The sequence below is a fragment of the Sebastes fasciatus genome, chromosome 1 (assembly GCF_043250625.1).
Source record: "Sebastes fasciatus isolate fSebFas1 chromosome 1, fSebFas1.pri, whole genome shotgun sequence".
NCBI lineage: Eukaryota > Metazoa > Chordata > Actinopteri > Perciformes > Sebastidae > Sebastes > Sebastes fasciatus.
The window spans coordinates 40,257,680-40,281,566 of record NC_133795.1 but is presented as its reverse complement, the minus strand read 5'-3'; the positions used below and the strand labels follow the sequence as shown (position 1 = coordinate 40,281,566).

The 23,887-nt window shown below is 41.8% G+C and overlaps 1 protein-coding gene across 11 annotated transcripts in view; it reads right to left on the bottom strand.

Annotated features, from left to right (window-relative positions):
• The window catches only part of plekha6 (pleckstrin homology domain containing, family A member 6), a 117,790-nt gene that overhangs the window by 41,735 nt on the left and 52,168 nt on the right, over positions 1-23,887 (bottom strand). For 7 of the 11 annotated variants that reach the window (XM_074648845.1, XM_074648835.1, XM_074648817.1 and 4 more), the window contains 5 exons: positions 20,634-20,717; positions 18,161-18,275; positions 17,846-17,962; positions 15,337-15,409; positions 4,829-4,929 (listed from right to left, as the gene is read on the bottom strand). In XM_074648845.1, the coding sequence (XP_074504946.1) occupies positions 4,829-4,929; positions 15,337-15,409; positions 17,846-17,962; positions 18,161-18,259 (390 nt within the window). In that variant the 5' untranslated portion in view covers positions 18,260-18,275; positions 20,634-20,717. Of the gene's footprint in view, positions 1-4,828; positions 4,930-5,048; positions 5,269-15,336; positions 15,410-17,845; positions 17,963-18,160; positions 18,276-20,633; positions 20,718-23,887 lie in introns of those variants that run through there. The other 4 variants (XM_074648895.1, XM_074648903.1, XM_074648873.1 and 1 more) reach the window with 4 other exon arrangements.

Sequence of the window (23,887 nt, the reverse complement as noted above, 5' to 3'; positions counted from 1 at the left end):
AAGAGAAAAGCGGTAGCTGACGGGATGAAAGACAACGTAGTGTAACGTAACCCGCCAGCTGTGAGCTGTGATTTGTTTTTAAAGTCACGCACCTTGGCAGAGGTCTGTGCTCTCCAACTGCAATTCTAGTTTGACCTGTTTTCTCTTCCAAGGAATTGTTTACAACCTGTCTGATAATCTCACTTATTTTTACCAATGTTGCCATGATTCCCAAAACTCAGCAATTTACTTCATCAACCGGGTCTTAAGAAAACATTTCTGCTTAAAAGAAAGAAATGTATCTACAAATAAGCAATCCCAGTTCATACTGTATATTTGGACAGACAGCAGCGGGATCAGAGGCTGTGGACCTGCTTGTCTCTGTGTCACCTGGGGGTCATTCAGAACTAATACCTGTCGTTAACACAAGTGGTTGGACAGGAATCCCCAGACAACTTTGAAGGAGGCACGCTGGGACAGGACCAGAGGGAGTCTGAGCCCCGCCTCTACGACGCCCTGAGGGAGCTCGTCCAATAAGACAAACTCGAGGAACTCAAACAACAGCATATATAACACGCGAATGCTCTGTCATAAACCTTCACTATCTGTACTGTAAATACCCACAGCATGAACTCTCAGCAGGCAACAAAACAGCCCTCATGAATTCATTCATGTGTGTTCCCTCCGCTCCCTGTCAAGCTGACATGCTCCCCGCTTCTGACAGTTACCTCGTCTTTAACAACCTCTTCAATATCTTCAAAGAAGCTCACTACTCCACCTGACATGTTGACACGTAGTGAAGGGTTAAGCCATCAAAGAGTTTGCTACCGTTGTAGTAGTCTGTATATAGAGCTATGCTGTACATTATGGTATGCTGTATATAAAATAACACAGAGGGCTCTGGCAAAAAAAAAGGTTTGTCACATTGCAACGCAGCTTCCAGCACATGAACGGCATATTTTTAAATTTGACCTCGCTACTGTCACAACGAAAGATATTTGCTGCTGTTTCCATAGTTGTAAAATCCTGTCAAAACAGTGTATAGTGTTAGTCATCTGAGAGGTCTTCAAACAGATGTGTTAATCAAATTGGTCTTGATTGAATTGAATGAACAACACCCTCAGCAACACAGCCCCCTTGTGTTGTTTAAAGCTGAAGTAGGCGAGATTGGAGCAAATATGATTAAAAACAGTTATTTTTATAAAACGGTCGTTATATCGTGACAGTAGTACATGAAACAGGTAACCTGAAAAAAATCATGTGCCTCTGTGTCCTCTGGTGCTCCTAACGGCATCTGCAAGATTTCACAGACCGGAGGAAAACAAGCAGTAAGAGCTGATCTGAGGTCTGCTGTCCATCTGCCGTCTATGAGAGCCGGCTGTCAATCACTCTCGAACTCAACCAAACGGTCAAACTAGGCAGCGCTGATCAAATATGAACCAATATCCTGTTACGTTAATGCCTATTTCTCTCCTCAGATGTTTTCAGAATCATCTTGTAGTGCACGGTTTAGCTGTAAAATGAGAATGTTTTTGACGCCACCGCCATTGTGACTGGAGCACAGCCAATAGGAACGCTCTCTCTCAATGAAATGACCTGTGATTGGTCAAAGTCTCCCGTCACGGGCTAGATGTTCTAAAGCCTGAAAACAGAGCCATGAGGAGGAGCAGAAGTCTAGTTATCTCTCAGAACACTTGAATTACAATATGCTGAAAGGTTATTATGGAATTTTTGCCAAATGATGCCAAAAATATACTGACTACTGCCTGAAAATTTGAAATCAAAGTCTAAAAATACTGAATAAATTATTATTATTATAATTATTATAAAATTATTTTGGGCCAAACAGACAAAGACAAAGCGTTACATTGTTGCACCAGATTCACTTGATCAATAGCTGTAGCTACCTGTGACCTGTGGTAGGCTGACATTACAGCATTGTGCCGGCGTGGTGCCATCATCGGGTATGAGTGGTTTCATTCCAAATTTATACCCTATTCTTACATTTTCATGCCATTAAATATCATTATCATATTAGGATATGTGGAACTTGAAATCAGTATTTTATTCACAATACCTTTGCATTTTTTTTCTCTATGTAAACGTCTCTGGAGCCACTCTAATAAGAATACTGTAATACGATTTTGACCCAAATGTCAGATGGATGATGTAAATCTTTGCTCAGTCAGCGGAACCAGAGCTGTTGAACCGTGTACTCTGGTGACTCAGTTAAATTACCCTGATGGCCTCGCAATGCTCTCACAAGTTGAAGTAGGGTTAACCAATGTGGGTTTTGAGGGCCAGTACTGATATTTTTGGACTGTGGCTGTCAGGGGACGACGGTTTATATCAAGCTCAAAGACCCAAATAAAGAGAGAGAGATCACTGGCGGTAAGTCAACAAGAGCAGCAATAAGAAGGCAGAGGAAGGTGGAAAAAAAGGATCTGAGGCTGGGATAACACTCCCTTTTTCAGCATTAGAGAAGCATAGTATAAATACAATACAATGACTATTTGCCCCTATAAAATCAAGCACGTCAACACAGCATGGCAAAAGCTGACGATGCCATCAGCCTCGCAGACAAAGTCAGAGTCAACACTTTAAAACAAACAGTCGTGTTGCACTGCACCCAGACCAGCATGATCTGAGGGAGAGGGCCAAGTTCAACACCAACCTGAACATAAGCACAGAAACTGTTGCAATATGAGCTGATGACAGATATGATATGAATTTACAAGTGCAGGTCTGTCTGAGGAACATCTCAATGTTGGTCAGAGTTCCATAATAAATAGATTTACAGAATAGTGAATGACTCAAAACAAGTTGGCGTGGTGTTTTTTACACAAAAAATAGTGTCACCAAATATTACAATTTCCAAACTATTAAAAATTGACTGGAAGCTGTCAAAAGTTCAAAAATAAACCCAGTATCCAGAGAAATTACATCCTTATTTTGTAAGGACAGGAGATGATTTTCACTGTGACCAGGCTGTATCCATCACACTTTCAAATCTTCAGAACAACTTTGATTCAAAGGCCTTGTCATAGTCTTTTAAGTTTACCTTGCTATCTCTATTTTTATTTTTCGCCAATATATTTATAGCTTTACTCTTTATGATACGTTAGTCTTTTAACTCTGCCGTATTTGCGACATGAATTTGCGAGTACTGAGTGTCCAGTCAGAACATTAGCTAACAAGCAGCACCCTAACCCTTGGCAAACTGTCCAAGCCACACTGAGTATATTTGCTCAGTCTGTCTCCACTGCAGGTGTGTGTGTGTGTGTGGAGAACCTATGTGTGTGTGCGTGTGTGTGTGTGTGTGTGTGTGTGTGTGTGTGTGTGTGTGTGTGTGTGTGTGTGTGTGTGTGTGTGTGTGTGTGTGTACACACACTGGGTACATGCACTGGACTTTGCACTTGGCATGGAAAGAAAGAGAACAACTGAAAAGGACTAAATGTTCTGAAAAGTGAAGAAAAGTGATAATGACAAACAGTGACTGCAGTCAGAGAGAGAGGGGGGGATAGAAGAGAGAGAGAGAGAGAGGGAGAGAGAGAGAGAGAGAGATAGCTGGAGAGAGAGTGAGCTGTCACTGTGTATGTGTGTGTTTCATGCTGATGCTGAAGGGGGAACAGGGCTAACTTTCCAACTTATATAAACCTTTACTCAGCAGATTCAGACTCAGCTAGCTAACCTACATTACATCCTCGTCGTCTCATCTTTATTCAGCTCTGACAAACAGCTCTGTCAGGCAGTGCGTTGCTGCTGCTGCTGCTGCTGCTGCTGCTGCTGCCTCTGGAGCTCTGTTTATCCCCAACTGTCAGTGCTGCTGATGTGATTCATCAGGATCTGAGGAAACGCAGCCTTGATCTGTTTTGTCAGGAACAGCAATTTATACATTTTTGGTCTTTGATTGTCGTTACCTCCAACCAATAGTACAGAAACCTGGCAGAGAAGTCCCACCGCTGTGTCTTCAGACTATAAAGGATGTCTTTAAACTGGGACATGTCAGCGCTGTCCTTGGACATTGCAGATGAGATGGTATTAAATTGGTTGTCTACGGAAGGCCTTTTAGAGCCATGCCAGGATAAAAAAAAATGTACTCATTATGCAATCACCCTCATCAGTCAAACTGATGTTGATGATAGTTTACTGAAGCAGCTCTTTTCCGAAATAACTTCATTAGAGTTCAAGAACAAGCAAAGAATGTCCATGATGTGACTGAACGTTTGATCCACTCTAATAGTCAATACATTGGATAATATTGGGTTTCCACACCAATATGACACAATATCTGATCAGAAATAAGAAACAGGACTAAGAATCTGATCAAACATTAAAACCGACACTAGTTGAAGTCCTAATTCAAGGTCGCTTAAAATAAAAGCATCAATCAATCCACTCTGATGAGCCTGAGAGACTCCAGTCCCCACAGGGCCCTTTAACAGTCATAAATAACATCATGTGACTCAGCCATGAAGCCAGTCAGCTTCTATCAATCAACCAGAACCAAACCAACACCCTTCGCTATAAGCCACAGCAATGCAACCAATGGAACAAGTTCAAACATCAGTAAATCCTGCTTTTCGCAATAAGCAGTCACAATTGCACAAGGAGGAGTCTTCAAGGGTTGGAGCAAATGGTTCTAGTAAGGGAACCCAACACAGCCAACATTTACACTCTGAAATGAACCAATATGTTCCTACTAGAACCCATTTGTTTTCCACTAATGTATGCACATTAGAAATCTCTCATTCTGCTCCCCAGTGCCCGTTGCATGTCCTTTGCATGAAATGCAATTACACATAGACCTCCCAGCACCCTCTACCTCCCCAACCAGGATGTTACTGACCTTAAAGGCAAACTTGCGGGTGATGTTATCCGAAGAATCCACTCCTCCAATTCGGAAGCTGAGCAGCGGCAGACTCCCTAACACCGTGTCCTCCTTCTCATCTGTGAATTAGACAAAATGAAAAGTGTGAAAACATCCCAGAAAGAATCAAAGAGAAAACAGAAAAATAACGATCCGGGGGGCATGACTACAACTACTGTGTGAGAGACATAACAATTACAAGCCTGAGCCAGCTCATTCAACCTGCAGGATAAAAAAGACAGCAACAACAGAGGAGGAGTGTTCAGAGTCCAAACACAAGAGCACAATCCAAGCCGCTCTCCTCCCAGCACACTCTCTGCTCCCACGGTGACAGCTTCCTAGAATAGATATCCATTATGGTCCGAGGGTCCCTCTGATAAGCAGCGGCGATGGCTCACACACACACACACACACACACACACTCACACACACACCAGGATCCAGCGGCGATAAATAGGAGCACTGTAGATAGAAGGGGAGCACCGGTGCTGACTAAATAATGGAAGGAGGCATGAAAATTTCAGCAGTTTGAAAAGGGATACACACTCCTCTCTCTCTCTCTCTGTGACCTCCTACCTCTTGTTTCCTGAACGTAGCTCTGCACCGACACTCTCGGCTGTGTGAGTGTTTGTGTGTGGGTGTGTGACGGAGAGAGAGAGAGAGGGAGAAAGAGAGAGAGAGAGAGAGAGAGAGAGGGAGAGAGAGAGATCTGGGGGAGGGGGAAGGGCTTGTGCAATCATACAATACCCTGCTCCCTGCTCTGAGTGTGTGTGCGTGTATGTGTGTGTATGTGCGTGCATGTGTGTGTATGTGTGTGTGTGTGTGTGTGTGTGTGTTTGCGTGAGATAATGATCAGCCCATGTGACTCAGTGTTGCAGGAATCTTGGCCCCCAGCCAACTGTACCTGCTGCTAGTCTGCACCAATGACACACACCCACACACACACACACACACACACACGCTCCCACACACGCATGCATAAAGGGACAGCAGGTAAATAGAAACACTTCTGCCTCCCTCCCGTTCGGGTCTCCCACACACATTTGAATGATTTATTGATGTCTGTATTTATAGGCTATAAAGCATGAACATGCATCCCAGACTATCTGGAAACACACGTTGCAAACATACAGGAAGGTACACAAAGTAATGATGACGCGTAGTGAGGGGAAAAGAAAAAAAAAACTTTACAATTATGTAAAAGTTTGGGATATTGTCACAGAGGAAAATTACATTAATCATTTTTTTTTTTTTTTTACTTCAAGAGTGATTATCTATCCATGCAGATGCTTTTGGTTGTATTGGTCCAGCTCTGAGATGTCTGTCTCCTCCCCAATGGATGTGATTGTAATGTCATTTGTGGTGCTCACAGTAAAGACAGGACAGCAACACTTGATTTAACGGCTGCATTATGCCTTTATAAGCTATATTTGTTTATTGATAAAATGTCAACAACTATAACTGTGAAGCATTCGTAACTGCTCCATGAAAAGATGATGAATGACGACAATATAAAATATTTATTAGAGTATCTGTTATTGTCACAAATCCTTCCTGATGTCAGTCATTCATTCATTCTGCCTAGTTTTTCGAGATACTAACTCTCTTGTCATTTCAGACCCAGCGAAGGACTGAGAGAGCCCTGACAACCAAGGGCTGACCCGTCTCCCTGTCTGCTCCTGAGAACAATGGAAAAGTGCATCAATGAGTTGCTGGCTGCTGGGATCATCCGCCCTTCTTCTCCAGTGGGAGCCAGATGCTTCTTCTTCATGGAGAAGAAGACCCTCAGACCTTGCATCAACTACCGTGGCCTGAATGGCAAGAGGGGGATGAGTGGAAAACCACCTTCAACAATCCCAGCAGCCATTACGAATACCTGGTGATGCTGTTTCGCCTCACAAATGCCCCCCCACAGTCTTGCAGGCCCTGGTAAATGACATTGTCTGGTTACCTGGATGACATATTGATCTTCTCCAGATCTCAACAGGAGCATGTTGAGCAAGTGAAGTGTGTCCTCCAGAGACTTCTGGAGTCAACACCTGGAGAACAAAGTCTTTGTGAAAGCCGAAAAAGTGTGAGTTTCACATCTCCAAGGTCTCTTTCTTGGGCTTCGTGGTGGTGGCCGCCGGCAGCATCCAGACGGACCCCGCCAAAGTCAAAGCGACTGGCTGGTTCCCCACATCCAAGACTTTGCCAATTTATACAGGAGATTCATCCAGAATTACCGCTCAGTGGCAAGTCCTCTCACGATCCTCATCTCCCCTAAGTTTGCCCTTCCTCTGGTCCGCGGCTGCAGATAAAGCGCTTAGTGAGCTTAAGAGACGTTTTTACCTCAGCACCTACCCAAACCCATCATGATTGTTCCCGCCAGTTCATGGTCAAGTGTCGAACTCCGGTGTTGGGGCCAACATCTCCCAGACCTTTGTGTCTGACCACATGCTTTATCCATGTGCCTTTTTCTCCTGCAAGCTCTCTCCAGCAGAACAAGACAATGACATTGGGAACCGAGAGCTGTTGGTGGTCAAAATGAAAGAAGTGGAGACATTGGTTGAAGGGGGCAAACACATAACAAGCCAGGTGGGTCCTGTTCCTTAACTTTTAATTTCTGTTTCTTATCACCCAGGCTCCAAGAACACCAAGCCAGACGCATATTCACACATCTACCATGTGGACTGCATGGCCTTCCCAGAGATGTCGTCTCTGACCGTCTCTGGGGCACTAAATCACCTCTTGTTTCTGGCTTGAGTTTTGTAGCCTCCTGGCAGCAATGGTCACAGCCTCTTCTCTGGCTACCAGCCTCAGTCCAATGACCAGGTGGAGCGTCTGAACCAGGAGCATTCCAACTTATGCACCTGCGGCGTAATATTGAAAGGAAACCTACCATGAAAGATAACGTCTTGGAGTTTATACAAGGGATCTTCGATAATTATCATGCTGAGCTGGCACTGTCACTAGAAGAAGGAAGGAAAGTACCTCCCTCGTTTTGGTGTGTGCCACCCGCAAAAAACTTGGACTGATCCTGGTGGTTTTTGATTCAAGAGCTCGGTTCAGTGTGTCCTTGAACAATGTCCTGCTCCGGGGTCCAGTCTCTACAATTTTCAACTTCAGGAAGGAACCTGCTGATGATAGAAAATGTTTTATTGTTTCTTTCTTTACAAAGAAAACAGGGATGTACTACGTTTCCTGTGGTACAGACACAACTATTGTGACAACGATGTAGTGAATTACCCTAATCATGTCCACGTGTTCAGCATCTGCCATCCCAAACTATGGACTACGACGAGCAAACCAAGCAGTGGAGAAGAGAACTTCCTGCGTAGCGATGAATGGAAAAGGACACGACTTTCGGGGCTCCTGCAAAAATCTATAAAGAATCCAACTCTAGGCACATTTTGTATGTTTTTTGGTGTATGTTTTACCCAATACTTTATCTTTGACTTGCTGACCAAAATGCCTGCAAAAGCCAAAACTTGGAGAACTTCATCTGCACAAGCACAGCGCCCTGCTCCGCACGCCGCATCCCCGACTCGTAATAACTCCTCTTCCCCCATGGACAGAGCTGTCACAACATCCAGTTCGATGTGAGTGCTCTGAAGAATCAGCTCACAGCTCACTCCTCTTCATCCACTATGGGACATAAGGCTTCAATGAGCTCTCTCCATTGCATTCGGTCATTGACAGCATGTTGGGCCTCTCCCCATGACAGGTTTATCTTGTCCAGCTCCTGTGTCACAGTTCTGCGCCAGGTGGATTTGGGCCTCCCGGGTTTTCTTTTGCCTGGTGGTGTCCATCTTAAGGCGACTCTCGGGATCCGGTCCTGCTCCATTCTCAGAACATGGCCTTAGCGATATCAGACGTCTGTGTGTAATTTCCTTGGTAATACTCCGGATACCGTTTTTTTTGTACAGTTGGTGGTTGGAGATTTTGTTTGGCCAAAAGATCTGGCATATTCGTCTGAGGCAGCCATTGTGAAAAACTTCCACTCTCCTCATATCAGTTTTGATCACTCGTCAACTCTCTGAGCCATATAGCAGAACAGACTTGACATTGCTGTTGTACAAGAGCATCTTTTGTTAAGGCTGTATTGCTTGGACCTCCAGATGGAACGGAGTTGGGAAAAGGCACCCTGAGCCTTTCCCAGCCTTGTTTTGATGTCTTTATGCACTGCACTGTCTTTACTGATGAGGCTGCCCAGGTAGGTGAACTCTTCCACAAACTCAAGTGGTGCCCCATTTACAAGAATGGGTGCTGTGGGGGTGAGTTTACTCACATCACTTGAGTTTTGGAGATGTTGATGTTGAGTCCAACCTGTCTGACAAAGTTGTTGAGCCTGTCAGTTTTGGCCTGCATGTTCGAGTGGTTGGTTGAAAGGAGAGCGATATCGTCTTCAAAGTCAAGATCTTCCAGCTGGGAGAACAGGGTCCACTGGATGCCTCTTGGTTTGTCTGCTGTGGTGTTTGTTGTGATCCAGTCTATGGTAACAAGGACGTGGATGCTCTGAAGAATACATTAGGTGAAATGGAGACCTCGCTCTCCACCTGCATCGATGACAATGCCACTCTCCAGTTTAAAGTGAAGCATCTGTCAGCTGAATTGGTAAGAGTAGAACATAAATGTGAGGATCTTATGGCGAGATCACAGACCAACTATACAAGGATAGTGGCTATTCCCGAGGACTCAACCCCTGCCCCATAATCACTCGGCTACATTAACATATGGACTGTGTTGATATTCTGCAGCAAGCCAGAGCCTAACAACGGATCAACATCAGATACATGGTTATCTCTGTCTTTCCCTATCACACTGCGAAGATAGCCCGTGCCCGAGCCACCTTCAATGACATCTGGCGCAAGCTCCAGGAGATACCGGGGATACGATTTGGCCTGCTATAACTGGCGCGCCTCTGTGTTATGCATAACAGTGCTGATAAGGAGTTTGAATCACCAGAAGATGCCAGGGCATTCATTTTAACACTGTGGCAAGTAAGAGAACTGAGAAAAGATATGTAATGCTGAAGATGTAACTTTACCACTGTAAGTATGGACATTGACTAATTATCTACTCCACACAGCAAGATATATGATGGAGTCTTTCAACTTAAATAAAAACAATTATATAGTTTCTAAGGTAAATCTAATAAACCCATTATAATTGGGTGGAGCCATCAACAATATACAAACTATAAGAAAAAGCAGTTTCTTGGAAAGTATCTTATTTTCTAGAAAGTACATCATCGAACTTGGGCTGTCACCAACATAAACCTTATATAATTACAATTGTAACTTGAATTGAGGGGTAATAGAGGAGCTGTTTTGAAGAATCGGTTGCCCAGTTTTCTAGAAAGTACGTAATTATATCTGAGTTATTACCACAGAACACATTAACTACACAGAACAGGGGTGAAATTATTTCTTACTCTGCTCATGTGAACAAAACCAAAAACCAAACTGCAAGAGCTCTCTATTAACATTAGTAAATTGGACCAACAACTTGCTACTTGCCCCTCTCCCAGTTTACTCAAATGTCGTGTTGATTTGCAGATTGAATTTGATCTCAATACAACCACTGATGCAGAGAGTTCTCTTTCGCATTCGCGCTCCACATATTAGGAGCATGACAATAAGGTGTGTCTCATCTTCCCTAATACCTCTACTTAACTCTTCTATTCCAACCAAACCCTCTGGCTATACAAATAACGTCCCACAGACTGACATTGGGAAAGAGAAGTCTCTAACTCAGCGGATAATTTTTTTTTTTTAGGTAAATCAACTTCCCAGTACGAACACGCTAATAGCCCTAATTTAAATCATTAGGTCCTAAAAGTTGTAAAATGCACTAATAGCTGAAACCAGAGTTATTACCCTTCCTCTGTTCATGTGAATGAGACTCAGACCGCGACATCAGCGCAAGCCGTGACAACGGCGTGACGTTGGGACCATGTGACCGAGCGGACGCTACCGTGCATGTCCGGTGGGCCCAATGGATGCAGGAAGATCGCCGGAAGATCCGGGTACATTTCCAGATGGAAGTCGAGCCATTTTGGCCTCATGGCCCACTGAGCAACTTCCATAGGAATGAACGGGGCCCCGCCTCCAACGCTGTATCCAGTTCTCTTAATACATCCATTGGAGAGGGATGTCTGGAATACCCTGCTAAGCCTGCTGCCGGAAAGGATGGTTGGATGGATATTTGATATGAGATATGAGTTTACAATTAATTACAATCCCTCCCCTGCATTGAGGAGTTGCATCTTTGGTCAATGGCGTTTTGCCGGTAACACTCATTGACTTCTACTTCTTACTTCTTACTTCACTGGATATTTTGTTTGTACACACCCTGGCGTTTCAGAGAGTACTGCACGAGGCGTTTGTGGGTGCCCATAGCTCTGTGGATGCCTGCTCCACAGTGTATCCCACACATATAAACAAGGCTTTGGTTCATACGTTTATGAACTTTCTAAAGCTGGGTAAGCAACGGAGAGGCTGTTATTTGTTGAGCTTACACATAACGTCTAGTCTATGTCAAGTCAAAGTGAAGAAATATCTGAAATATCACATTTTTAATAAAACTTCAATACACGCTTGTCTTAACAGACACACTATAAGCACAGGCTGTGCCTTGGAGGACTCCGAGACAGCCCTGTAAAACACAACCCTAAACAACAAAAGTCCTGTGCTTTTTCTCCTCCCCTTGTGCCCATTTTTTGGCCTTTGGTCCTGGCTGGCATAGCAATCCCAGTGGTAAATTGCACTGTCACAAATTCCTCCCTCCATCGCTCCCTCTCTCTCTAAGCCTTCTTTTCCAAAACACAGCTGGGCCAGGCAGAGACGGAGGGGAGGCCGGGACAAAACAGACGTGGTCAGAATAAAGAGAGAGACGCCCCCAGCGCAGAAGGAATTAACGTCAAAATAAGAAAGAAAAGAAAAGCCATGTTTGTAAGTAGAAGTTTGTAACATGATCACGACCTTGACCTGGATTATTTAGTTAAATGGTTACAGAGAAGGGGGAGACAAGAGGGACAAAGAACTGTGTATTAAATAAGCAACAAAGAACAAATAAACAGTGCAGCAGTTAATCCAGAAGAGGCTGTTTTGCCTGTTCTACTCTTATCACAGTGTGTTTTCTGTGTACATCTTCTGGGACTACACTGGCTTTATTGCTGGAATCCTGCACAAGGTTATTCAAGGCTGCAATCAGCTCTGAGGTATAGAGGACAAACACTCACTGAGACATGAACCCCCACAATACTGGACAGTATGTAGTCATTATAAGGCTGGAATACCACTACATTTTCACAGGCAGGGAAATACATGGATTTAGATACAGAGTTGATGAAAATATTAGAATTCCTACATTTGCTCTTAAATTGTAATGTTTTTGATAAAGCTAAGTGATTTAACTTAAAGATTTGATTTTAAAAAATCGTATTCGTCATTTCTTATAACCATTTTTTTTATTTTTTTTTATTACGTATAATGAGCTAGTTATGGAAATGCATTTCATTCACCAAAAAAAAATGTAAAATTAAAAATAAATAAATAAATTTAATAATAAATTAAAAATAATAATGATGTTATCTCACTATTATAATTGACCAGAGTTGTAATAAATGATGAAATATTATTTCATAAACATGTTTTACCATAATTAGATCCGTATCTCGTAATTACAGGGGAAAAAATCTTAGAATTATGAGATATTTATCTTGTATTTGTTTTTAGTTATGAGATAAGGTTATTTTATCATTTATAAAATGGAATCTCAAAATATTTTTTTTTGGTTATTAAGAATACAAAATCTGTATACCATTATGATTTTTTTTTTTAACAGGATCTCAGAATTACAAGATCTACTATTAATGTACAAGATACAGATTTCATAATTACGTGGCTCTGATTTTGCAATATTTCAAAATGATAGATGGATCTTTGTCATCACGATATATATCTAGATTTAGTATTTCACATTACAAGATAAAGATCTCTTAAACACAAGTTATGGAGCTGGTACTTATGAGATACAGGCGTCATAATTATAGCATGGGGTCCCCAATTTTATTTCTTTAGTGAATGCAATCCACTTCTGTACTTAATCACAACAAATAATTACTCATCTGCTTCATTTTTTTTTAAAAATTGAATAGCAAATTATTCAGTTCAATTACATTTATATACAAATTTTTGGAGGAAATTGTGTTCCATCCAGGTTATTTTTAATTAACCTAATAACAAAAAAAATGGCTCAAAATAGTTTTTTAGAACAAAATTACATGGACTGCCAACACAAAATATTAATATTAAACATGTACAAACAATTGAATTCAATGTAAATTAAAGGAATCTGTAAGCGTAAAATCTGTAAAAAGTTTTAAAGGGACATTGTGTGGTAATTTTACCACATGCAGGCAGACCGCTCAGAAGTTTAGGGGCTCAGACAGCAAAGGTTTAATCTCTTTTTGGGAACTGAAGGAGAAGATTATTGTAGATCTATTTCTTGGTTGAGACCTGAAATGTATGTTGGAGAAGAGCCATTAACAGCTATATATGACATAAAGATCCGTTTTAAATTTGTCTGGAAGCCAGTGCAAAGAGCACTCAACATTTATTTCTCCTGTCTGTTAATTCATCGCTTTCTCTCTGCCTTGCCGCTTTGCTACTGCTTGTCTAATCTTTGGTTATGGAAGTGGCATTTTGACAGAACAGGTTATTAATTAAGGCTCCGTTAAAGCGTTTTAATGTTCCGAGACTGCAGCCAGCATTACCATGGTGATGTACTCGGCTGAAAAGAGAGCTACTGTCATGAGAGCAGAGCCAAAGTTAGCTCAGTGACCCAGTAATCTGCATGTGAGAAATGCCTCTGATGAGTGGATGCACAGTCACACATCTTCACACACACACAGAAACACTTCACTCTCTGTACAAATACTGCATATGGTTGAAAGATTTACATTTCCAATATGGTTTAAGCTCTGGCCATTTACATATTGGAGAGATTGCAGCACAATATGAAGTTAGATACACAAACTTAGATACAAGACACTTTTCATATGGAGCAGAGTCTAGACTGTAAAGTAGTGATTTCATTCACAAATATAACCCACACTGATAACATGTAGCAGTACTACAAACTTTCAGTCTTCACAGGAAGAATGACTCTAAAACTGCCAAACTGTGACTGGCAGCTGAAGTGTACTAAGTGATAAATAACTTTCAACATCAATAATAAACACAAAAGGCCCACCAAACTGGAAGGGGATGTTACTGGAGCTGAGCTGTGTGGGGTGGACATGGGGAAATAGTTGACCTAAATGTGTGTTTCAATTGTGATTTAAGCCTTTGACATCATGTTTGACACCACCAGGAGAAATACGCAGAGTCTCAACGAGATGATAAAAGTCTGATTAAACACATTTTTTACAGCATTACAAAGAATTAAAGGGACTGTTTGTAACTTCTTACACGTATAAATCATTGCGGGTCGGTGTCCCATGCGCGCTCGCGTGTGGCTACGCTGTTCAGACTCAGACTCCAACACAAACTACACGGAAGCACCAAAACCGTAAAGTTCTATCTAGTGAAGCCCGACCAAAACTCCGGTGTCTCCCCTGTTCCCTCCGACCGCGGTCGGGAGGCTGAGGCAGGAAAAGCCAACACTAGGATCAGCATTGATTCATGGAGAGACCTTCGTCTGGTCAGCTAACATTACTGCCAAGCAGGTGAAATATAGAGTGATATTGTGCTTTTAGCTGACGTGTGTCGCCTCACTGTTTTGACCGATGCTCGTTCATGTCTATGTAGAGCGAGCACGAGCAACAGGACGCTGACTTTCGTTGACTTAACGGCCACAGGTGTCGCTGTTAAAAAGCAATTTCTGATTCTTACATAGAGTCCCTTTAAAGTAACCTACTCAAAGCAACCGACATGGCTGACTGATGTCTGTTCTTGATTTTATCATTAGTTCCACTTCATTTATGGACACCACCACCACTGCCATCAAATATTTAAGACATGTAAAGTTTGGCACAAGCATGGCATTGCAGCTGTTATTTTGTCACCTGACTGTAAAGTCAGCAACATGACCCCAGTGAGTGAACTGCCATCATGCAGAAAACTATGCAAATTATACATTTCTACTGTATTTACCAATTTGCAAATGCCTTCACACATCAACAGTATGCTGTATGTTTGTGTTGTTACAGTGGTGCCATGTTAAAGGGGCTGAAGCAGGAAGAGTCGACACTGTTTTGCAAGACTGGCTTCACTGCAGTTTTGGTGCTTCCGTGTAGTTTGTGTTGGAGCAGCGTAGCCGACACCGACCCATTTTATACGTGTAAGAAGTTACAAACAGCACCTTTAATCAAACTGATTAGCAAGTTAGTAACCCTCCTGCTGGCAACACGGCATCTAAATACAAGACAGCCTCTCATCATATAAAGTGAAAATGATAGAAGCAGATATCCGAGCTGGAGAACAGAACGCAGCACAAACCTTTGTAGTAGAAGAGACATCTGTCGGTGAGGACGAACCACCTCTTGTTCCACTGCTTCACTCCACTGCTGGCCTGTATAGGAACACACGTCACACACACACTCATCATCATCGTTATCTTTATCATCATTATTGTTATCAACACTTCACAGCTAAAGAGCAACGATGAATCTATCTGTACCCACGGCCGGATTCAGCTTCTGCCTTCAAGCAATAGAGCTTGTCTAAAATCTATAAAACACATACTAATGCCCCTTATTGCTGCATTCATATGAGCACGGCCAGTGAAGCAGGATGAATTCATTGTTGGTTGTCGGTCTCTTCGGGGGATTTCTTATTTAACCTTTAAATAACAAAAGGCCAGAACTGCTGGCAAGATGCGGGATGCAAATTCGGGCCGACAGCGGACTCCAGCCTCCACACTTTTAGTTTTATGCCATGAAATATGAAGGTCACCCTACTTCCTGTTTCAGCGCTGAATGTTGGCGTACTTGTTGCTGAGAGCCAAATGTTACGTTGATCTGATGTTGGCTCACTGTCAGACACAACCCCCACAGACAGAGAACACCGGGCCTGAACCAACGTGTGATGAACGTTTCTGAAGAAGCACGCCACTTTTATGTTCCAGTCTGATTCTACTATGGATTTTCTCAAGATACAGGGTCACAAGGTGTTTACAGGGGTTACTGTTTATTTATTTATTTGGTTATTTAATATGTATTCTCTCTTAATCATCCTATTTTTTCTGTAAAGAATAATGTAAATTTGTAGATTTATGATTTTGGGTATAAAATAATGTATAATCTTCATATTTTATATAGTATTTTATATGCATAGTAGGATGCTGTGTATTGTATATATATGTGTATATATATTGTATTACATGTGCGTATTGTATTTCATAAATAATAATATTAAAAAAATAACAACTTGTCAATATGATTAAGATAAATAAATAAGTAATGAATTGGTATTCTGGATTGATAATGAATTCATATTTTGATAAGGATAATTATATTAGTAATTAATTTATATTTCTGTATGACAGAGATAAAAGGTAATAATAATAGTTAGACAAGTTTAGGAAAATTAATTAGAGTATAAGGCTCAATAAGGAAGCTGGTTAATTATTAATGAATGATTTATGGAAAAAGGGGTGGGATTAAATGAGTTTGTACTTCTTCTCACTCCTTTTGGAATATTTAAACCAAGGCATCAAGTGTTTGACAATTTATTTTACTTATGCATTTCATTGTATTTAAATACTACTTTTTTTCTGGCTGTCCTCTTGTTGGTATGATCATTCTGTTTTTTATTTTTTTTATTTTTTTATTTTACATGTTCGAAATCAATTTTGAAATGAAATGAAACTATAATACAAGATGACAAATCCTGTGCGTTGGGGATGATAACAGGTCAATAGTACGTGCCACATAAAAGTGTCCAAAAATAACACATTTATTCTGCCTGCAAAAAACTGCATGTGATTATCATAAAGTGGGCATGTGTGTAAAAGACGAGACTAGTGGGTACCCGTAGAACCCATTCGTTCACCTATCTTGAGGTCAGAGGTCAAGGGACCCCTGTGAATATGGCCATGCCAGTTTTTCCGTCACCAAAATTTGTAGCGTTATTTAACCCCTTCCCGACCAAGCTAGCGTGACTGATATCTTCACTCTAGTTTGAAAACTAAGCCTGATACAGCCTCATAAAGACAGTAATGTCTGCCGGTTCTCAGAGGGTTAAAAAATATTGGTCAAAATCAAAGCAACAGAGGCCGAGATATCCCAGCCGTCTTCATCTGAGGACGGAAAAAAGGCCCTAGTGAATAAATGAAGAGTGCTGCCAAAGCACTGTGTGTGAGAGAGACGGAGAGAGAGACAGAGAGAGAGAGAAAGAGAGAGAGAGAGATAAAGAGAGAGAGAGAGCGCTCAGTTTCTTTATTCCCAGTAGTGTAACTAAAACAACATTATCTACAATTTGTTTTGAACTTTTACTTAATGTTCTTCTACAATAATTAAATTGTTTAAACGTATTAATTATTTTGTATGTTTTTTATTGTCTAAATGTAAAATGAATAAATACCTTAAACTGAATTTTTAATAGTTATTTTGTCAAGTCTTCCTTATTATTTAAAGAAATACACCGATCAGCCATGACATTAAGACCACTGACAGGTGAAGTGAATAACATTGATTATCTCGTTACCATGGCACCTGGCAGTGGGGGGGATATATTAGACAGCAAGTGAACATTTTGAAAAATGGGGCCAGCGTAAGGACGTGAGCGACTTTGACGAGGACCAAATAGTACTGGCTAGACGACTGGGTCAGAGCATCTCCACAACTGCAGCTCTTGTGGGATGTTCCCGGTCTGCAGTGGTCAGGACCTACTGTACCAAAAGTGGTCCAAGGAAGGAAAAAAATGACCCCCCGGCCTGTGGTTCTAGTGGGTAATGGGATGTTGGCGGTTCTAGTGTTAATATGAGAGTAGAGAGAACATGTTTGACCTGCTTGCACAGCCATCCCTGCTTGGCGATCGCTGCTTTGGGATTCCTGCGCATCGAGTTGGAGCGCTTCCCAAACGTAGCTGCCATTCGAGGAGTCCCTCTGGGAGTACGAGACGCCTGCAGGTCAGAAGAGACAGATAGAAGAGGAGGAAGAGGGTTTATATAGTGGTTATGTATTTATTAAATAACATTTATCAAATACCAAGCAATGAGGTATTAGGATCAGCAGACAGTCAAGTGTTTGTTTTCATGCATTCTGTAGCAGGTTCATTTGTGCGTGTGTGTGTGCGTGTGTGTGTGTGTGTGTGTGCTCACCCGGGTGTAAGGCTGGGCTTCTGGGGACAGGTCTGACACCATATTGGCACTTTTGGAGTGGGCGATCTTCTCAGCAGTAGTATTCACCTTTCCATTCATATCCAAATCACAGTGCCTGGATAAAAGAGCAAAGTCATGAGCTCCTGTTAGTGCATCAGTGCACATTTGTGCTTCTACCCTTTATTGTCTTGTAGCCTGCCAAGAGAAGTGTGTGACTGCCAGAATGATTACTCTGCAAAATGACAAATAAGTACAAATATGATCTGAGCTGATTAGTTGAGGTCTGATCTGCTCCGGTCTGATGTACCACGTCGCAGACTCGTCTATGGAGACTGTCTTCTCACGAGAAAAACACCAATGTTTACATTTGCCTGACAAGGACCTCTAGTGGTCGTGTGAATAATGACTCTTGGCTGTCAGATGTAAAGGTGAAAAGATGTTGTTACAGCGTGACTTTGACACCAGAGACAGCTGTTCACATCTCGCCACAACAGTCGGAGTCGGTCCAACCATCGACAAATAACCCAAAGCCTGTACTAGGAAGCAGGATTTGTGGTTAGCGAGGTAACTTCAGGGTTAACCCTTCAGGGTTTTCAGTCCTACGACGGTGGTTCACTTCTTACCGGGGGTAGATCACCATGGTAACTTATGCTGAGCAGCTGACCTGCTCCGATATAGGTTATGAAAGCACCGCCTGCTGACCAATCAGAGTTCGGTGCGCAGATCGTGTGGTAATATTACACAAATACGAAGGAGTAACCGTCATAATCCAGGCTGAAAACAACACAGTTTAAACCGACAAATGCAGGAAGGACAGCTGGCTGGATGTTGTGGGTGCTTACCGCTTGAAATTATGTTTTTATATTTATCTCTTTTAACTTGCTCTCAAGTCCGTTTCACACCGCCGGAGACGGGGACGCAGCTGACAAAAGGTTACACACGCCACACTGATAGCAAAGGGCATAATGAAGTGTAATTAATTCATCCAATACACTTCTGAAAAACTATTTATATATCACTGCCCCATCTAGACGACTATATCTGACTGTTGAGTGTTCTGTTAAATAAATAAATCTGTTAATTTATGCATTCACACATGGGGAGTTTTTTTCTTTTGCCAGCTGTCCTTCCTGCATTTGGCAGCTTCAACTGTGTTGCTTTTAGTCTGGATTATGTGTTTAACTTCTTCGTATTTGTCTGATGTTATAGTTTGCTCTTCCTTTGTAAAATGTGCCGCTCTGCTGACATTGGTCAGATGCTGCAAACACCGCCCCATTCATGTGAACGCGCTCGTAACCAGATGAGAAACCCTGGGTTGATTTACTAAGTTGATAACCACCGTCGTAGGACCGCTTAGCGGGATCTCGTTTGTTAGGGTTAGTTAAGCCAGATAAGGAGAAGATACCCTGGGTATATTGAAATCGCTTCGTAGTACAGGCCTCTATTCTGTCATCTAGTTTGGAGGATTTGTTGTGTCTTTCTTACTGTGGCCTATCCCAGAACAGTTTAATTATAGTATGCTCACTGCCCAGTCCTGTCTAAGTCATTGCAGTCTAGTCTAGCCCAGTCTGGAGGACAGTCCTAATCTAGTGCATCCCTAACATAGTTTACACTCTGGTGGTCTTGACTAGTATTATACAGTGGTGAAATGTGACTCATGTACTGTATTTCCATGTTGTGCTACTTCTACTGCTGCATTGAAAGTGCATTACCAATCAACAGCACTAACTACTGAACTTGCTTTGCGATTCATGAAACAATAAAAAGTGAAGTACATGTTTCTGCTTGCATCAAACATCTGTCTGAGACTCATATTTCCACGGTCTTTGCTGAAACGTAGCGTCTGAAATGCTTTCTGGCATCCTTTACAGACAAGCCGATGAGCTGTCAGTGTCTGCTGCTGCTGTTCATGGTGCACGTTCATTCTGCATCCGGCGCAATTGCGTCGAATGAATCACCGGGTGGAAATGATTCATGCGCTGCTGCTGCTGCTGCTGCTGCTGCTGCTGCTGCACTGGATAATTCCTTCCCTTTCTCACAGTTCTCTCCACTGATTCAAATTGCTTGTGGCTGACAAAATAACTGTTATGACGTTGTAGTATTGACCTAGCCTGAAGCAAATGGGTTCTAAAATGCATATTTATGTGCAGCGGTAAGTCTGGAGGCTGCTTAGCAGAAAAGACAAAATGTTATTGCCTCAGGTTTATTGGTTATTTAATGCTGTGTGTGTGAAGTGGAATCCACTTGTGAATGCTGACAGCTATTGATAATAGAATAGAGATGGATACTAATCTGTCTGGACAAGACAAAACTGAAAACAGATAGATAACAAACAGCACATATATCTTAATTACAGAATAGTGTCTGTTTGTGGAATAATAAAGGATATGGAGATGTTTGTGTGTGCAGGTGGGCATGAATAAAATGTAGCTAAACACAGATATTACTGCTGGTAAATTACATTTATACTTACTGCAGATAGGAGTGTATTGTTGTTGGCTCTTCCAGCTGGATGGGGCTCACTGCTGGTCCAGCTGGTCCACTGGGGTCATGTTGACTGGAAACAGACAGAAGAAAGGACACAGGTCAACATAAGATGTTGAAGATGAAATCCCAGAATGTCAATCAAATCTCGTCATTGTTTGAGTGGGATTACCAAGAAGGATGAAGATAATTACAGTTTATCAAAACTCGGGTCTAAGATCCAACCGATATGAAACGAGACAACCTAAGGAATCCATCGGTACCAACTGCGTCATGTTAGCTTGCGGGAAGGATGCAAAATAACGCTCCAGAGTTAAGCTACATTTTGGGTAGAGGGGAAAAACTGGTATGGCCATTTTCACAGCGGCCCCTTGACCTTGTTTTTCTATGGTGTTCCTCAGGGTCTTGGTGTCTTAATGTCGTATAAAATGGTTAAATTTAGCAAATGTTGACAGATGTTATCAACCCTAAAATTGCTGCAACAACTTATGAGACATAAGTGAGATGGGAACGGCCATCATATGCTTCTATCATAATGGTCTAAGCCCTCATATACATTTACAATTTATATAAATTCATTCATTCATTCTCCTCATTCATGTTTATTTCTGATTCATGTGGTGCATCTCAAATTGATCTTCAAGTTCCCAGCTTTCAATTGATGTGTACACCTTTTTGTGGCATGTACTGTTGACCTGCTATCTCCCCCTAAAGACCCTAAAAAAGACAAGGTCTCTTAGGGTTAAGTTCACAGTTTGGACCATCATTTCTATCAGTTATGATACAGTAGGAATGATGTTGTTGCCCTGGATGTCAGGATGTGAATACTATACTGATGAACTCATTTATTTGAATGTCACATCTGACTGTAACTCCTGTCCGATTTTGTGTGAGTGTTTGTTGGGTACATGGCAACATTATTGATTTAGGAAACCTCAAGCAGAAACCTGAGATACGTTTGTTTATAGTGGCAACGGCGATCCAAGTTCTTCTTTTTTGCGATATGATTACAATAAATGTTACAGTTCATTTTCACATTTCATCCAATACAGAACTCTGCGAACATTATCATCCAAAAAGTCCACATTGTCATAGTCGAATGATGACATGCCAAAACGTATTCCAGAGATGTCCTTTCTTTTCTTTTCTTTTTAATCGTTGAGGCGATGGTGACCAATAAAACATGGCATACTCAAGTAGCAGCAGCAGAAATTAGCAGCAGGTTTGACAGCTGACCATACCCCACCACCCCCCCAGTCACTGATGACATCACACACTCAGCTGATGCACCAGCTGATCAGGACACAGCAGCACTGCAGCTGTCTGCCTGCATCAGCTCAGTCCTCCCTTCATCTTCTTAACCAGTATTCAGAGTCCTCAGCTACTTCAGGGCTTCAAACTCACATGCTGCTGTTCTGGATCCTTGGGCTCTCTGGATGGGTGTGTGAGTGAGTGGGTGGCTGCGCATCTGGCCAAGTTTCTGCATGGATATCTGTGTATATCCTCACACACATACTGTACAGTCTCAAAGCTGCAGTAATCAATATGTTTTATATTAACAGTAATCAAATAACTATAATGTAATGTGAATGGGATCACTCATCATCATTTGAATGGTTTCTGTTTCTGTTTTAATCAGTGCTTTTTAAAAATCCTGGGGGATCCCAGTCAGAAGCACCCAATTCCTCCTACACATTATTGAGGTCATGATTGCAATGGGTCCTTTAAAGTATCACAAACTATCAGGGGGGGTCGGGGTACTCCGTCAGTCATTGTGAAGGAGACAGACAGAGCAGCAGACACAGATTTCCTCATGTGCTCTGTCTATTTTCATTTGACATAAAATACAAATTAACTGCAACTTCCCGAAAATAATAATGATCTTTTTGTTTTTTTTCAGATGACATAAATTACATAACTAATAATGTTTTGAAAAGGAATAACATTTTGCTATAATGGTTGTTATATACATACATAGTGTGATTATTTACTAAAAGTCTCACTTGTGTGTGTGTACGTACATCTGTGTGTGATTAGTACAACTCAGCCATGTAGATGATTGTGCACGTGCACGCAACAACAACAACACACAGGCATGCGTGTGTACGTACGACTTTGTGTGCACATCCTGCGAATGAACATGCACGTGCTCTCTTTTAAGGCTGACCCGAAGCTTCGACAGTCGCCATGGTGATCAATGTCCAAATCAGTATTCAAATGCAGCGTTGCGATAGCTCACCGTTGTCGGACAGAAAAAAATGCCCTTAGCTGTGATATAATCACAATATATCACAGTCTGAAGTGAGCTTTTTATAAAATCAAGTGTGGCAATATGAAAGTTACTGACACATTCCAATTTAAATTTGTTTTATTAACAAATAATAATGTTCACAATAAAATAGGCCCTCCTGCCATACCAATCTGTTTGCTAGAACTGTGGTTGCTAAGGTACGCTATAGCAGTTAGCATATTGATTTTTTTTTATCACAGGCTGCGTTATATTGATTTCATTATTTGGCTCTTTATTTACATTATTGTATGTTGCCATTTATTCTGCAAACCACTGAGAAACTGTCCAGCATCAGTAGGAGGACTTTGATAACTGCTTGTACTGGGCTGCTCTTTTTTTGTTAGGTTGATGCATGTAGCTTGGCTTGGCCAGGATGTTGCTCCGGGCCCCGAGTTTTGGTTGCCAATCCACTTACTGCCATAATCTCTCTCGTGTCAAGACCCGCATCAGATAGTTTCTTAATGGTGGTGCTGCAGAGGCGGCGGTTAGTGTGCAGTATTTCTGTTGCGATCCTGCTTGCTTGCATATTCTGGGCCACATTGTGGAGCGTAGCTCTGCATGTCATTTAGCATTAGTCATTTAGTCATTTTAGCAGCTAACTTTGTTGTTACTTTGTATCTGTAACCTGTTCTGTGTTTGCGGATGTGATCCTCCCGTGACCTGTCGTTAAGCAACCACAAGTGTAATGTTGTTTTTTTTTCAGGCGCAGCGTGATATTGAAAGTGCAAAGGTTAGACGCGTCATAGCAGTGTGGTATATGGTAATTATATCAGGGCTATCAGACTGCTTGATTTGAGCAACACATTTTATAGTTAGTTTTTTCAAATTATTATGGCAGACTGTAAATTCATTATGCATCAACATTATTAGTTATTCTCAGACTGATAGCAAGAGCGTGTGTTTGGCACTGTCCCGGGTACTGAAACGGAGTGCAGGAGATCGACAGTATCAAC